This window comes from Alosa alosa, chromosome 17 (assembly GCF_017589495.1).
Source record: "Alosa alosa isolate M-15738 ecotype Scorff River chromosome 17, AALO_Geno_1.1, whole genome shotgun sequence".
Classification (NCBI taxonomy): domain Eukaryota; kingdom Metazoa; phylum Chordata; class Actinopteri; order Clupeiformes; family Clupeidae; genus Alosa; species Alosa alosa.
Genome location: NC_063205.1, coordinates 4,198,323 through 4,214,931, shown reverse-complemented (window position 1 = coordinate 4,214,931; position 16,609 = coordinate 4,198,323). Strand labels below are relative to the sequence as shown.

At 42.1% G+C, this 16,609-nt stretch overlaps 2 protein-coding genes across 3 annotated transcripts; one reads left to right on the top strand and one right to left on the bottom strand.

The window, feature by feature from the left end:
• Positions 1–8,134: 8,134 nt before the first annotated feature.
• Positions 8,135–14,798, top strand: rint1 (RAD50 interactor 1). The gene is made up of 13 exons (XM_048268198.1): positions 8,135–8,384; positions 8,616–8,857; positions 8,961–9,134; positions 9,227–9,367; positions 9,526–9,676; positions 9,770–9,880; positions 10,213–10,438; positions 10,538–10,675; positions 10,922–11,121; positions 12,682–12,899; positions 13,202–13,382; positions 13,519–13,637; positions 13,894–14,798. The coding sequence occupies exons 1-13, from the start codon at positions 8,169–8,171 to the stop codon at positions 14,102–14,104; spliced, it is 2,328 nt and encodes a 775-aa protein (XP_048124155.1). The 5' UTR covers positions 8,135–8,168; the 3' UTR covers positions 14,105–14,798.
• On the bottom strand, positions 14,560–16,423 carry lamtor4 (late endosomal/lysosomal adaptor, MAPK and MTOR activator 4). 2 transcript variants are annotated; one of them, XM_048268200.1, is made up of 4 exons: positions 16,314–16,423; positions 15,964–16,044; positions 15,628–15,745; positions 14,560–15,223 (listed from the first exon to the last, which is right to left on the bottom strand). In XM_048268200.1, the coding sequence occupies exons 1-4, from the start codon at positions 16,314–16,316 to the stop codon at positions 15,126–15,128; spliced, it is 300 nt and encodes a 99-aa protein (XP_048124157.1). In that variant the 5' UTR covers positions 16,317–16,423; the 3' UTR covers positions 14,560–15,125. The 2 variants fall into 2 exon arrangements, with proteins under 2 accessions (XP_048124157.1, XP_048124158.1); XM_048268201.1 differs by lacking the exon at positions 15,964–16,044 and having other exon boundaries at positions 16,314–16,413.
• Between the last annotated feature and the right edge of the window lie 186 nt (positions 16,424–16,609).

Sequence of the window (16,609 nt, the reverse complement as noted above, 5' to 3'; positions counted from 1 at the left end):
TAATCAAGGGTTATGTTTATGGTTAGGGTTAAGGGTTAGGTGCCTTGAAGTCAAAGGTGGCAGCACTGTCTTGAAGCTGACAGTGGATAAACTGTAATAAGAGGTGAATAAAATTTCTGAAATTTCAGAGGTGGATAAACTGTGTTTACTTGCGTTTAGCCTCCACTACATCCCTGCATAGGTAGATAGGTAAGCTTGATGATCTGTAATGGTATGAATCATGATCTAGGTTGCCTCCCATAACAGTTCATGTTTACAAGTTTAAATACTTGTGTAGTAGTAGACTATACAGGACACAAGTGAGTACACCAGTGTGCATGTCAAATGATCTGGGTTTGTTTCACCTACAGCAGTTGCATTCATGAACACTAGAGGGTATTTTAGTCTATGTAAAAATAAAAATGAATAAGTAACACACAGTGGGAAGCCAGTGGTCAGTGCACCTCTACAGTGACGTAACACACAGTGGGAAGCCAGTGGTCAGTGCACCTCTACAGTGACGTAACACACAGTGGGAAGCCAGTGGTCAGTGCACCTCTACAGTGGGAAGCCAGTGGTCCAGTGCACCTCGACAGTGGGAAGCCAGTGGTCAGTGCACCTCTACAGTGGGAAGCCAGTGGTCAGTGCACCTCTACAGTGACGTAAGACACAGTGGGAAGCCAGTGGTCAGTGCACCTCTACAGTGGGAAGCCAGTGGTCAGTGCACCTCGACAGTGGGAAGCCAGTGGTCAGTGCACCTCTACAGTGGGAAGCCAGTGGTCAGTGCACCTCTACAGTGACGTAACACACAGTGGGAAGCCAGTGGTCAGTGCACCTCTACAGTGACGTAACACACAGTGGGAAGCCAGTGGTCAGTGCACCTCTACAGTGGGAAGCCAGTGGTCAGTGCACCTCGACAGTGGGAAGCCAGTGGTCAGTGCACCTCTACAGTGGGAAGCCAGTGGTCAGTGCACCTCTACAGTGGCGTAACACACAGTGGGAAGCCAGTGGTCAGTGCACCTCTACAGTGACGTAACACACAGTGGGAAGCCAGTGGTCAGTGCACCTCTACAGTGGGAAGCCAGTGGTCAGTGCACCTCGACAGTGGGAAGCCAGTGGTCAGTGCACCTCTACAGTGGGAAGCCAGTGGTCAGTGCACCTCTACAGTGGCGTAACACACAGTGGGAAGCCAGTGGTCAGTGCACCTCTACAGTGGCGTAACACACAGTGGGAAGCCAGTGGTCAGTGCACCTCTACAGTGGGAAGCCAGTGGTCAGTGCACCTCTACAGTGGCGTAACACACAGTGGGAAGCCAGTGGTCAGTGCACCTCTACAGTGGGAAACCAGTGGTCAGTGCACCTCTACAGTGGGAAGCCAGTGGTCAGTGCACCTCTACAGTGACATTCAATATTTTTTCTTTCCCCCAATACTTCATATTGGGGCAGTGGTGGCTACTGGTTAGCACTTCGGACCTGTAACCGGAGGGTTGCCAGTTTGAACCCGACCAGTAGGCCCACTGGTTAGCACACCTAACCCCTCACTGCGGACCTGTAACCAGAGGTGTTGTGTGTTTCACTGTGTGTTGTGTCTGTTTCGTTTCAGACCAAATTTCCCTCATGGGATCAAAAGAGTATATATACTTACTTTTACTTATATGTCCACGTTTTTGATGATGGATTCCACCCCCCTTGGCATGGAGGATACAAATGTTGCTCACATTCCTGGACAGGTGTTCTGTCATTGTTCAGAGACTATTTGTTCTGCTGCTCTTTGCTGGAGACTTTGTTACTGTAGGTCATATTTCACACCTTTATTTCCCTCTTTGACATCATATTATTGTAACCTATAAAGTGATTTTCCATTGTGGATTGTTTAAATGAAATATAGTACATTTATTAGTACCTAAGTCTTCCACTTAGGGTTATGTGCAAAAGTTGTTGGGGAGATGGTATTTATAAAGGGGACCATGAATGCCTCTGGATATCAACGAACTGGCTGATATCATGCAAATGATGGACTTTGTCAGATCTTATCCAAAATGGCTAATAGCAGTGTTTAACTGAAGGGCAAAAACCTGATGCTCTGTGAGAAACTTGAGGACGTGTCTACTGCACACCATACTGCACATTTCCCTTAGATCACCAAAATGCCTACTGGGCCTACGCCACGATAAAACCACAAGTTAAAACACAGATGATTGAAGGCAGAGCCCTGTTGGTCAAATCTTTAGTTTAAAGACTTTAGTTTGAAAGCCATACAGAGGCCCTTTGACCTTGTAAAGCCATTGTTCTTTGCTTCCTTCGTTAGCTTTGAGGGCCAGCTAAAGCCTCTCCAGCTAAAAAAAAACAAGAGTGTTCCTGCTTTTATGACTTTTCATTCATTTGATGAATGGGATTCATGTTGCCAGACAGGGCATATTGCATTTTGCGACAGGGGTTGTCTAAACCCAAAGAATTGAGTAAGCTTCATTAGTGGCATAAAAAAATAGCATGGACACTGTGAACTTTTGTTGTTCATTTAATTTCCCCCACATCAACAGTGAAGCCAGGAAAGGGTTAAAAACGATGAATGGCTACTCTCCAAAACCAATCCCCTGCTTTCCTTCTCTTGAATCTTACTGCCACGCGCTCAGGCTCCCTAGCTGCCAAGTATTCAGTCCTCTCCTTCTCTTACTCCCTGCTCCACTAAACCGTCAAGCCTCATAAGTGAAAACATATTGCGTACAGTTTCCTTTTCATAGGACTGATGGATTTTCAATACATAACGCATTTATCTGCATGACATCACTCCAGGGTTTTTAGCTATATTATTTATTCAGATCTAGTTTGGAGCAAGGAATGGTTTCATTATATTTATAATTCACTTTGGAGAATGTTCATAGCATGTCACGTTTTCCTGAGTGGAAATGCTTAACACTACAGGACTGCAACTCCGCCTCCCACTAATGGTGATTTGCAAATGGGGTTAACTGAAACCTTTTGCATCTACAAAAACATACACCTGATGTTCCCCATGAAGAGCCCTTGAAGAACAACTGGTTTCCGTTAAATCAAATCTTGATCTACCTCCTCTGTGCAATAAACATGCACAAGACTACGGTAAACAATGATGGTGTCATATATATTATTCAGTGTGTGTAATGTGTAAAGGCCAAGGCTCATACATACATACTGTATGAGCCAATGACATAGTGAATGAGATTGTGGTAGAATAGAACGATACAAACTGATGATAGGCAGTTTTCAGGCTTTACATTTTATATTTACATTAATTATTGATAAAAATGACTCGTTAGAGCCCTAATTCTGCAAAGTGCAAAGTCACTCAATGAACAACATGACTGGTGCATGAAGTACAATACCATGGCATGAGTGAGCATGGAGGGGACCCATGCATCAATATGTGTGCTTTGGATCTTGCACATGGTATTCATTTAGGAAATGTAGATTTTAAGTTTAGATTTTGCCTCATTATTCAAGTAGTTATACTTTGCACTCTGCCCCACATTTTAATTAGGACCCAATCTGTGAAACAAATAAAAGATCTGAATGCAAACCACCACGCATTTTATTTGTTCTGTTTTAATCACAGCAACAAAATAAACAGAAATGTATCTGAATGATTTGTATGTTCTCACCAACAAATATAGAACAATATATTACGGAATTAAAGGGCAATGCTGGTTAATTATTTAGTAATTACTTTCGTGCGTGAAGAAATGTCTATTTACACACCTGTGAAAGTACTGTAGATACGCTTGAGCTGCAATGAAGAAATCTCAGCTGGCAAAAGCATAGTTATGGTGATGTGAAAAACACACATGTATTGTAATTCTGATTTTTATGGACGGTCATAATTATGCCAGTCAAACAGCTCTACATCACACTGTCCTCATAAAAGACAATTCAGAGAATAAGTACTTCCCCAGGTTTAGCTTTGGAATAGATGAAATAGATTGCTGTTCATCTGGCGCACAACTATTTCCATGGATTTTAACACTGGGTGTAAAGTTTCTACATAGTCATCTACATATATTTCGGTTAACATGCAAACACACACACACACACACACACAAACAAAACAAACACATACACACACACACACAATCTTTTTCAAGAGAGGTGTAAAGAATTTACTGTTTATTTTGTGCTCGCATGTTTCTACATTGTATGCTGTATCTCTGTCTTCTTTCCCTTGTGATACTACTGTGTTATTTGTAACACTAGCTTTGGCAACACTGTACCAAACAGTCATGCTAATAAAGCCCCTTTGAATTTGAAATTTTGAATTTGAATTTAACATGACCACTCTGTCCATGCTGGCTGGCCTGTCCTATAGCCTCCCTGTTTTCCACTCTCTCCTTGTTGCAGCTTTGCAGAGTAAATATACTGTAGGCTTTTTGTTGTTGAGTGCCAATAATCTTGGGCAAATAACAAGAGAGGAGTATGGACACTCAAAGGAAAAGAACATTAAATGCTTAAATGCGTTATTGAGTTATTGTGCTTTTTATAGTGACACTTAATTCCTTCTCTCTCTTCCTCCCTAGATATTTCTTTCTCTCTCCCTTTTTTTCCAAGTCCCTGTTAATGCACTTTAGCAGAGCAGTGGTGAGGGCCCAAGTAAAACATCTCCCCCTCATTTCTGTCCTCCATATGCTTTGATTGTGCAGCTCTGGCGGAGGAGAATGATTCATGCCATTGGCACGCATGGCAGGGCAGCAGCTGGACACTGCACCTGCAGGAAAACAAGCTGCCCGGCGCATGCGAGAGAGACATTCCTGCCTTATCGACCCCCACCCCAGGCCTCTGTAAGGACCCCTCTCTCTGTCTGACTAATTGATAATTGTAAACAGGAGAGAAGCCAAACCTCTGGACTCCACATTTTACATCACTCACATCAACATCTGCCTTGGAAAAAATATATAATTGAAACTACAGGGTGTGCTGAAATGAGTTGAAAACAAAACACAGCGCTAGAAGCGACAGGCAGAGATGTGTTAGTGCAGTGGTGCAGTGTTTTCTAATATACTGTTGGGGAATACACATCAGACGTAGCCTACCACATCCAGTACATAATATGGCAATGCATGCTTCCACAACTGCAGCTTAGATCATGGCCTGCTTGGCAGATGATTAGAAATGACTGTCTACTGTTATGACATTCAATTTTGGAGATCACATTCTTTTAACTTTAGATATTTCTTGGCCTATATATATAAAAATTTAATTAGTTTGCATGTTTCATGGCATATTTTCTGTAACAAACTACCACTTCCATATTACAACTATTAGTACCCTTAATGTACTATTGGTTAGCAGGGCACCCTTTGGAAATGCTTGGCTGCAAATCCAATTTTGCTGTCACTGGCATGGCCCACTGGCTTGACTGGGTCAGCATTAATGAAGAGAGAGATCTCTTGATCCATGAGTGCGTTCATACGCTGACATGCTAACTGACTGGGGAGTAAGACTTTTCAGTGTATATTTGGTGCGTTTCTTAGAGACATAGTTCCCACTAAAGTCCTGTAAGCCACTGCAGTCCACACACACACACACACAGACACACTGCAGTCGACATCTATTGGTCTTACAGCCCTTGTTCATGCAGATGAGATTACTGCCACTGCTTGGAGCACAAGGTGCTCAATTGTCTATTTGAGCCCTCAATTGTCTACAACAGTTTTTGTTTTGTTGGGGGCCAAGCAGAAAGCTGCGAGGCACCATTAGTGATTCTATGTATTCTTCTTATTATTATTATAACGAAACGCTCATTTGCCATTGAACCATACAGTAAAAAGTTGGGAAATTTGGCACATTGATTCGGTCAAGTGTTCTAGCGCCACCAATGTGTCAAATTTTGCATTACATCTATGCGCTTAACATTTTAACCGTACAGATTGAGTTATATTTGGAATCCTTGGATGAGGCCGAACTCAACGCACCCCATGACATCAATTTCCGCCATGACGGATCTTCTGCCATATTGGATTTCATCAAAAACACTTAAAAGGCATCAAAGGTCAGAAAGTTTCTCCGATTTTCACGAAACTTGGCGCAGATGATCTTCAGACCATGACTCACAAACGCATTGCTTTTTGGAGCCACATTCAAAACCCGTCGCCCGTCGTGACCAATCAAGTTTGGCGGCGAAGCCGGCAAACAGGAAGTGAAGTGATATCTCAGCAAGGCTTTCGCGTATCAACACCAAACTCAGTACATGGTCTCAGGACCCAATTAGGAGGAGGCTCAAGAAATTTGGTACATTTTGACCACTGTGTGGCACTATAATCACAGGAAGTATAGTCATATTTCAGCAACTCTTTGACATATGTTCTAGCATGCTCTGTAAGAAAGAATGTTCAAAATATAATATAAAATATTAAATTTAACATGCATGATTAGCACATTTCACAAGATTTGGCTGTGAACCTACATCAACCTACTGTGATGTAGAAACACTATGCTTTTCTAATTCACCCGTGCTCTATGACCATTTCCTTTCTATGGTCATTACAGGCGGGGAAGGGAAAAGTACTATTAGTACTACTAAGTTCCCTGTACACACTCACTCACACACTCTCTCATTCTCTCTCACTTTGTACTTAATATATTGTTATGGCTGCAATGCCGAGGAACCAAAATGCAAGAGTTTCACTCTTACACAGGTATAATAAGATGTTATATCTTGAATGAATCTGGAAAGCCAACAAGAAAAAATGGTTTTCTGTAACGTCACCCCTTTAAGACTGTTAAACTAAATAGCCAACAAACACTAATGCAGTGGGTATGGGATGGCATCTCCATTATATGACTGATGGCCCTAGTCCAAGAGACTATACATTTTGTTGTCAAGGCATGAGTGGTTCTGGTCCATATGGGTGATGTGTCCAAAAAGACTGAAGAAGGATTCAGATGTAGCCTACTTTGCTCTTCTATATGCTCATCCCAGATTTGGCAACAAGGAACCCAACTGTGTGAAAACTGGTGGCTGTCCACCAAGCTGCTTCTTGAAAACAGGTTTTCTTTGGCAGCCAATTTGAAAGCCAAACATCCTCCACTACTCATGTCCTCTATGCAATCCAAAACAAACTAGGTTTTTTTTAAATGTCCTCTATCCCTCAGCCTTCTATGTATAGCCTAACTAAACAAGATGGCAAAACACCACACACACACACACACACACACACACACAGAAAAGAAAGGGTGGCTGGAGGTAGGGGTGGATGGGCATGCATGTGTGAGTGTGTGTGTGTCTGCATTAATAATACAGTGATGGCAAAACCATCCAACATACTTAAAAATCATGTTGAATGATATAGAATTTCCACAATGTTAGTGCTTTAAATTATTCCAGACCCGCCAGTATATAAAGGGTTGTCGGATGTGATTTGTGATATTTTGTGTGCGCTCATTTTACATTTTTAACTTTTTTCGATTTATCAAACTGTGTGCTCGTCATGAGCTCTATGTTTGGAGAGAGGTAGCTTATTGTTTGAGTTTAACAATGACTCGCTTCTGACTTCATTATCATGGGGAACTTTGTATGTAGCCTAGGCTATCCCAGATTGGTCTATTCTGCTGGTCTATAGTTTCTGTGAAGAGATGCAAATCATTGAAACGAGCACACAATTTAAAACACACACATGATTTATGAAAAGGAGCACATGATTGAGTCAAATGAGCACACATTTTAGTAAAACGAGTGTAGGCTACATTTTCTCACAATGTCACCTCCTGGCCTCCATAGTAGTCTATGCAGTAGGCCTGTACAATCGGGACTGTAGGCTATGACTTTATGTTCTATATTCATATGACATGACACATGAAATATTATTCGATTAGCCTATAAGCCTATCCAGACCATGCTCTGAATTCTTGTTCAGCGCTTAGAGTCACTTTTCTCATTGTTGTTGATTTATTAGCACCACAGTCATGTGTAGATTATTTTGCCTAATCTAAACCAGAGTATTACTGAACTTGTCAATGATATTGACAGACATAACATGCAGACTATATGGGGACCGATCAATTGAATAGGCGTAGGCTACAGAAATGGAATTGAACATATTTTTAAAACATGCGCAGAAGCTAAAGCTTGGCCGCCACAGGCTGACTTCATCTCTGTAATTTCAGTAGTAACCACGAGGGGTCGAAGTATTCTGTTGACGTGGAATAGGAAGCACAGCAAACATGGCGGCGCCCTTAGAGGAGCAAGAAAATTGCGTCGAGAGAGAGATGAACAGTCTCTCAGTGTCTGAAAACACCTCTGCATCAGATGACGATGAAGTTACAGACTATTTAATGCAGTTTGTAGAAAAAGAAATTGGTTGCGACCTGAAGGCATTAAGCAAAGTTAGTGGTATGCTTGAGAAACTAAAGGCTGAAAACAAGGCTCTGGAAGAACAGGTACGTTAACGGTAGCAGCTAAAGTAAAAGACAATATCCCACTCCCAGCTATGACAGAAAATGAATTAGTGTGTCATGATAGTTGTAGATGTTCATGACATTAAAACGGATTCCAGTTCATCTATTAAGCTAACGGTGATCCTACAGAGTAATGGCCGCGGCATGACGATGCTTACAAAACATATGCCATATGTACAGTAGCTTGCTCATGTTTTTTTCCCTACGTGACAGGTAATGACAGCATCGAGCTCGGTGCCGCTGCGGGTGTCTGCTGCCCTTGAAACTGCAGAGAAATCTCAGTCCAACCTGGAAAGTTTACTTCAGAAAGAGAGGATACTCTCTAACACACTGCAACAACATCTTCAGGGTGCACAGAGTTGGGCAGACAGACTTGGACAAACACTCGGCCAGTTGGATACCATAGAGAAGCACCTGAAATATTTACAGTGTTTAGCCCGCATCGAAGAGCTCAGGTAAGTCAACAAAGAAACGTGTTGGGCATCTGCTGACGATGACATTTTGGAAGTAGTAGGCTACTTACGCGAGCTTTGTGTCTTTTTTGTATCCAATTCACAGTGACAGTATTCAGCAATGTTTAATGACCAGTAGCACATGGGAAGCTGCTGGGGCCATCAGCACTATGGCTAAGTTGGACGTGAGCCTGCAGGAGTCAGGCTGTAGCCATCTGCAGGCTTTCCTCAGAGAAACACTACGATTTTGGCACAAGATTCTAAAAGACAGACTTACAGGGTATTTATACCTAAATTGTTTAAGTTAATGTAGCATAAATAATGGGTTTATTTAGTTTTTCAACCTTTCAATCCCCCCCTCTTTCTCATTAGGGACTTTGAAGAGGTTCTCACACAGTTGCAATGGCCTTTTATCTCTCCTCCAACTCCTTCCCTCTCTCCACCTGCTAATGCCCAGGAGCTCAATAGCCAGCTAGAACTTCTGGTATCTCAGCTCCTGGCCCTGCAAACCTCGTATCCTTTTATGCATGTTCACTGTTATATTTCTACTCTCCAAGGAAATACTGGAAAAAGTGATTCTAGCTAAAACTTAAGCGCAATGCTGAATATTTACCCTATTTGTTAATATATAAAGTAACCAGTGAATATACAATCCATGACTCCATTCCCAGTGATGATCTAATATCAGAGGAGCCCTCCTCTCGTTTGGGCTTTCCCCAGTCTATACCCCTCTCTTTGCCCATCAAGATTATGCTGGTTCCTCTCAGTAAGCGGTTCAAGTACCACTTCACTGGGAATCGGCAAACTAACTCCCTAAACAAGGTCAGCACATTAAATACGATAAGGTACACTTTTCAGATTTGACACTACTATTTTTCTTTACAGTGTCCATCTCTGTCTACTTTTTGTTTCTAGCCAGAGTGGTACCTAACCCAGGTCCTCATGTGGATGGGGAACAACTCTAACTTCATGGAAGAGAAGATTCAGCCTATTCTGGATCACTCACGAGCCAACATCAATGCTAAGGTGTTGTTTTGAGGAGTATTTTTGAACAGTGTTTGATCGGATGATGGTTAGATAATGACATAATTGCAGACTTTATAAAGCTCAAAACTATGTTAGTTTAAGTACAGTAGTAGTACAGTGGTATGTTGCAGGTTTGTATATTATCAAGGCAGGTTCAGACCTTATGGTGGTTTTTCTAAATGATGAGAAAACAGGAAGGAATTGTCTATTTTCTAGGCTGTTGTGAATAATACACTGTAGGGTATGATTATACCATATGACTCCTGTTGGCTAAATTATATTTTTTGTCAAGTATGAGCCTGATAACTATGGACAATGTCTCTCTGGTTTAGGTGGAGTTGTGCCGAGGCCTCCTCTCTCTCGCTCAGGAGAAGCTAGCGTTGGATGCCTCCCGGCTTCTGTATGATGATGCTCTGTTCTGCCACCTGGTGGATGAGGTGCTTCAGTTTGAAAAGGAGCTGCGCAGCACACATGCCTACCCCAGCACCTTACCTGGTGCCCTGCACATCCTGCTGGAGGAAGCTGTCTTGCAGAAGTGGCTCAGTGTAGAGAGAAAAAGTGAGCTCAGTCAGGCCCAGCACTATTGCAGTGTCCTGTCAGCCCTGTTAGTTTTGGTTGGGGACTGATCTCCTAATTGTGCCTATGCCTCCATTGTAGTGGCACTTGAGAAAGTGGATGCCATGCTGTCAGCAGAAGGAGCTTGGAGTTCCCAATACAGAGACATCACAGACATGGATGAGTTGAAAGCTCCAGATTGTGCAGAGACCTTTATGACACTCCTGTTGGTTATTACAGGTAACATGCATTTGAAGCAAACATAACACATGGTGACCAACACATGAATACCGGTAGTTGTAAATTGATATTAAACATGTGTGAAATTTGTGAAATTCATTTGTAATTGTGTAGCTGTAAATCAAATTCTACAGTTGCAGTTCAGTTCTAGTGCTTCAGATTTCCAAGACAGAATGACCCACTGGATGAAAAGAACTTCGCAGGATCCCATCAGCAACCATCTCATTTCTTCTTCTGTCCTCTCAGACCGTTACCGCTCCCTGCCCTCCCCTCGAGCGCAGCTCAGCTTCCTGGCGCTGCAGAGGGAGCTGGTGGATGACTTCCGTATCCGACTGACACAAGTCATGAAAGAAGAGTCTCGGAACCCACTGGGCGTACGCTACTGTGCCATCCTCAATGCTGCCAATTACATTTCTGCAGTGCTTATTGACTGGGGTGACAATGTAGTAAGTTATGCTATCTGTTTGTCTGTCCAGTGTTGGAGTCGTTACTCATTGCTCACTACTGTAAAAAAAAATGTAATCCCTTACATTACTTCTTTACTCTCTATGGAAAGTAATGCGTTACATTACTTTTGTGTTACTGCATTGAAATGTTTCTATTGGCACCGTTATTGATACCGTCCCCTTTTATTTATTATTTAATTAATGACATAGTGTGAAACAATAGGTAGCATATACTCTTTTAGACTCCATGTTGCTTTTTACCAGGCATTTCTTATAGATAGCTGATCATTGCTCTGTCTTGCTGAAAATGACTTCAGTTCAAGTTCACAAACATGGCACCTCAGTGCTGCTTTTAAAAATTGTGCAAATTCGAATTGCTTTATGGAAGAGCTGCCCAACTCACGCACCCTCCCTCACACTGAAACCAGTGGCAGTCCTAGCTTGTATAACACCCTGAAATCTTTTTGGAGGCAATTCGTGGTGTGATTGACTTCAAACTAGTCATTAGTTAATTGTGTGCTGTTCTCTGCTCTCCCACTCAGTAGTAAGCAAATACTCCGATGGTCTTGTAGCCCTCCCAGAGGATGTGCGCACACACACACAAACACATAAAATACCGGCAATGCAGTTTAACTTAATTAAGAATGCACTCGCTACCGTGACATTTTGAACGGCTGATTTTTTTTTTTTTTTATTGAGGTGAATATTTAGTCTTTTATTCTCTAACTCTATAAACAGCATTAATATTAAACAGATTGTAAATAGGAAAGCAAAGAACTAAAGCCAAGAAGTTCTTCTCAGAGGCAGTGCTAGGACGCGGTCTGATTCCACGCACCCTGCTCCACATGACAGGGTAAAGCACATCACTGCAGCATGCATGGAGACCACAGCTTGAGGAGGAGAATTCCTCTTTCCTTTTCTCAAATAGGAGAATATAGTAATCTTTGCTCACACACTGTTAACTGTAGTGTGATTACTGAATTTAGAACAGTAACACGTTACACAACCTGTTACTGTTACTGTAAGTCCCCTGCTAGAGACAGGGAACTATAACAAAACTAACTAAAGCAGGGCAAAGGCAAAACAAGGCAGACAACGGTGGATACATTTGAAAATAATCAATAACTTATTATAATTAAACTAGAACATATATAAAGGCAAAAATTAACATTCAAAACAAAGTATCAACAGAAGGCCGTGAAAACGAAGCCGCCCGATTTCCAGGCCTCTCTCCCAGACTCTCACTCTAAGATGGACTGGAGACCTGGACGTAGTGTGGGCGAGGGCGGAGGACGAAGCGCGGTGTGGCGTGGCGTTCAACAAGGAACCAAAAATGAGCCGGCCAGGAGTGATGTCAGCCGGCACCTTTTTATAGAGCTGGCCCAGCAAATAATCCCCCTGCTGGACTGTCTGAAAAACACATAAAACAACAGCAGGAACACAGAAACAGCTAGGGATGTAACATTACTGACAAATGTAATGTGATTACGTTACACCCAACTCTGTTTGTGTATGTGTTGTGGTATACATGAGTTATCTGACTCCTGTGTTCTCTCTCAGTTCTTCTTGCAGCTGCAGCAGGCTGCTGTGGCTCTTGGTGACGAGGTGTTGGGGCCCATGGGGGCCACAGAGACAGGCCGCCTGGCATCTCTCGAGGGCTCTCTGTTTGAAGAACTGCTGGGATTGCTGGAGCGACTCCGTGGGGATATGATGGGCCGGCTGCTGGACACGGTCATGAGAGATGTGCGGGAGAAAACCCAGACCTACATACGAGACAGGTCAACTCAGTTATTGTCCCTTGTCTCCGATTTTGCTAATCTAAGGACACGTTATAGACCCTTTCAAGAGAGTTCCATTATCAGCATCATAGTTGGCCCCACAAGGCTTCCGTTTTAACATTCCATATGTTATCTTAATGCAGAGGAAGTAGATTGGGAACCAAATAGAATGTTCAAGCATTGTTTTTGTTTTTATTGTTGGAAGGGTCTATACAAACTGGTGTATTTGGAGGAAACTTGAGTTGGAATTGACCCTTCAATTTACCTTTGGATCTGAAGTTCATTTGGTTCGTCCGTTGCAGATGGCTTTCCTTGCCCTCCCAGTGTGACCAGGCAACCATGTCTTTGTCCAGTTCTGCATGTCCCATGATGCTTTGCTTGCGGGACCATTTGCTACAGCTACAGCAGCTTCTGAGTCTGCCTCTGTTTCAGACGTTCTGGCAAGGTTTGGCTGAGAGGCTGGATCTCTTCCTTTACCAAGACGTGAGTGCTGTTCTGAGAAGGCTAAGATGGAATGTTCTATCGCACAAATAATAAGGAAACAAGTTAAGTACAGTAAGTGTATCAGAATTACTTTTGATTTACTAATGAAGGTTGTTTGTACATTTACCTGCCACAGCTTATATTGTACAACCATTTCAATGAGGGTGGGGCTGCACAGCTACAGTTTGACATGACCAGGAACCTGTTTCCTCTGTTTGGACACTATTGCAAGAGACCAGAAAACTTCTTCAAACAGTGAGTATAGTAGTGCTGCTATTTGTGTGTGAGGTTCATTTACACATCAAGATATGCTGACGGTACCTTTACGCCTTGTTAACTCATCAGTTAATGAAATAAAACGCTTGTCAGATCAAAATAGTTCAAGATCTGGTGACATTTCAGGTTTAAGGGAGGTGGAGTTCAGTAACCACCTTTGGAAGTAGACGTGAACATTTTAAATGCCATGTAAATGCATGGAAACATTGTCTCTCTCTCTCTCGGTCTGTGTTAGGGTGAAGGAGGCTTGCATTATCTTGACGCTGAATGTGGGCCCTGCCCTGCTACTGCGGGATGTCCTTAGAGAGGCGGAAGACGAACTGTTTGTTCCAGAGAGTCTGCAGCCCAGCCCCGAGGCTGCCCTCAACGAGCTGGGTGTGTATCGTCTGCCTCCGTATGACGTCTCCATCCTGCTGGGGCTCAGGGCATCATGGCCTGCGCAGTAAAAGGACCACCCATAACACCTACAAAGGGCTTACATGGTCTACCCCTGAAACACCATCCTCTGGGGTGGCGATACAGATGACTTAATGACTCACTCATGTTTGATCACTGTGATTTTTATGTCAGTTTGGGATTTGTTGCAAATGTATCTCCTAAAATGCAGTGATTCCAGCTATCATGCAGAAATTATTGCAGCTTGATTGTCAAAAAAAAAATGTACACACACAGATTTCTCTACTTCATATGACGTGCAAATGTTGATAAGTCGAGCACTTGATGAATCAGGTAATTTACCTGTGAATATGCTTTACAAAGACTGGGATTAAATGTTCTTATGAAACTGGAAGTTTTGTGGACTAGCTAAAAAAAGCATTACAAAGTATCATCAGTAAGAGTTTTTTTTTAAATGGCAAATGGTACTACAACCCCTTCCAAAAAACAGATGCTTCACCACAAGTTTAAAACGTCCCAAAATACTTTGTTATATTTATTTGTTAGTCATATGCAATGAACGTTTACATGGATGATCACACTTGTCACTACATTAATATATTTTGCAACCGTCATGATGTATAACATACACGTGTTTATCACTTGTAAAATTCTGGTTAGTGCTAGGGCCCTGTGAATAGTTTAAATAAATACTAGTAGTTGTATGTATAAATAACCAAATTAAAGAAAGTATTTTTTGTAAAACAGAACTCTAAAATGTGTTAATTTAATTTGACCAGAACCAATCGATTTGGAAGAAAAACTGTGTAGCCTACTACCCGGTAACATAATTCAAAACCAAAAACATCTGTTGCACAAAAGATGACATCCAATTTGTGAATAAAGAAATTAACAAGAATGCCTTACGACTTCAATCCAAGCAGAGAGGTGAACCAACCTCCTCACCAGGACTGTTATTCAGCATTAAAATAAAAACAAACAAACAAAAACAAAAAAACTCAACGTTCCGTGGCCTGGGTCCTGGGTGGCTATTAAGCCGCTGTCCACATGGGATCTGACCTCGTTCTCACTCTACACAGTCACAGGTTCTCTCTGGTTGTTTTGTCTTTTTACCACAAACACTTTCTGTCCGGAGACTGTTACTGCATAAACATAGTCCTCAAACATCACTGTGGAAGAAGACCATGTGTGGTGTTAATAAAATAATAAAAAAGTATATTCAGATACAGGATAATTACCCAGCAATGTATTGCTTTAAATGAGTTAGAGCATGGGCCATCAATCCTTGACTGAGTATGAAACCACTTTCAGTAAGTCATAGTATTGGACCAGATGACAAATGACATAAAATGGGATAAAATTAAAATAACATTGTACACCAGCTATAATAGGGGTGTAACAATACAATCATCTCATGAGTCGGTTTGAAAACTCACATTATATTCAAAGACTGAAAACAATGGCCCCTCAAAATGCTCCAAAGCTCAATTATTACGGCCACTAGCAGTTTCGTCAGAAGCCGTCGCCCCTGGTATGGTGATAATAATGCGTTTTAAGGTACACTCCACCTCACCTGACATGCGTTTGAATGGAGGCTCAGGTGTTCCATGGAGTCGAAAACGGCAGGCAGTTCGCACCATTTGCATGATGACTCCTGCTGTATGTTCATCATTCTCAAGTTCACCCGAGGACTGTAGGGACAAATTGGCAATCAGTTCGTTGTTTTAGAATGATTGCACAAAGCTTCACCCCATTTTACGACACATGCCAACATGACACTCATATTGGTCGATAACATCTTATGGTGAAATTCCGGAACAGGCAACAGTGATCAGCGAGCATGCAAGCTAGCTATCAAAGTCGAGAAGAGACTATGTCCCTTCCCAGACGCTCATGCAAAAGTACTTACAGCTAATACTCCATCCTCGCTGATGACTAGATATCCAATTTGATCCGGTATTCTCTCAAGACCTTGCGTCAAAGCAGTTGTCTGGGAGGGAGGGAGGGGGAGGGGGTTAACGATCACATGCTAGTTAAAAAAACCTAACTCTCAACTAACACAATCAGCTCAGCCGACAGAAGAACAAGAAAAGATAGACAACACATGACAAGCGTTAACAATACTGTTATATCCCTAAGGAATAGTCAAATAGTAAGTACTGACAGACTGGGCAAGTTCATAATACGTTTTAACATAAATTAAACGAATTTGACGTTGAACACCCCCTATAATAACATTTTACCACACAAGTTTCTTACCATCTTAGCGTCTCACAATTTTGTTCAGCTTGCTGTTGTCATTACTGTCTCGGTCTCACGTGATAACAGTCGCGTTTTAATGACGTCAGATCAGTAAATCAGCTGACTAGCTCTGCAGCTTCTGTCTGGAAAACAAATGTTTTTCACGATACATTAAATCATCAATTTATTAATTGAATTATACACGCAAGTAGATGCATAAATAGAGAAAACAACCAACTCAAACCAATGATCTGAAACTGCAAGGGCAAACCTTTTACTCAAATATTCACTAAGTAATTAGCTTGTGTATTGTG

Coding starts and splice junctions, on each gene's coding strand:
- rint1 (XM_048268198.1), top strand. CDS start 8,169: ATGGCGGCGCCCTTAGAGGAGCAAGAAAATTGCGTCGAGAGAGAGATG. Junction 8,385..8,615: donor ACAAGGCTCTGGAAGAACAG/GTACGTTAACGG, acceptor CCTACGTGACAG/GTAATGACAGCATCGAGCTC. Junction 12,900..13,201: donor CAGACCTACATACGAGACAG/GTCAACTCAGTT, acceptor CGTCCGTTGCAG/ATGGCTTTCCTTGCCCTCCC.
- lamtor4 (XM_048268200.1), bottom strand. Junction 15,746..15,963: donor GCGAGGATGGAGTATTAGCT/GTAAGTACTTTT, acceptor TTGTCCCTACAG/TCCTCGGGTGAACTTGAGAA. Junction 15,224..15,627: donor TCCATTCAAACGCATGTCAG/GTGAGGTGGAGT, acceptor CTTCTTCCACAG/TGATGTTTGAGGACTATGTT.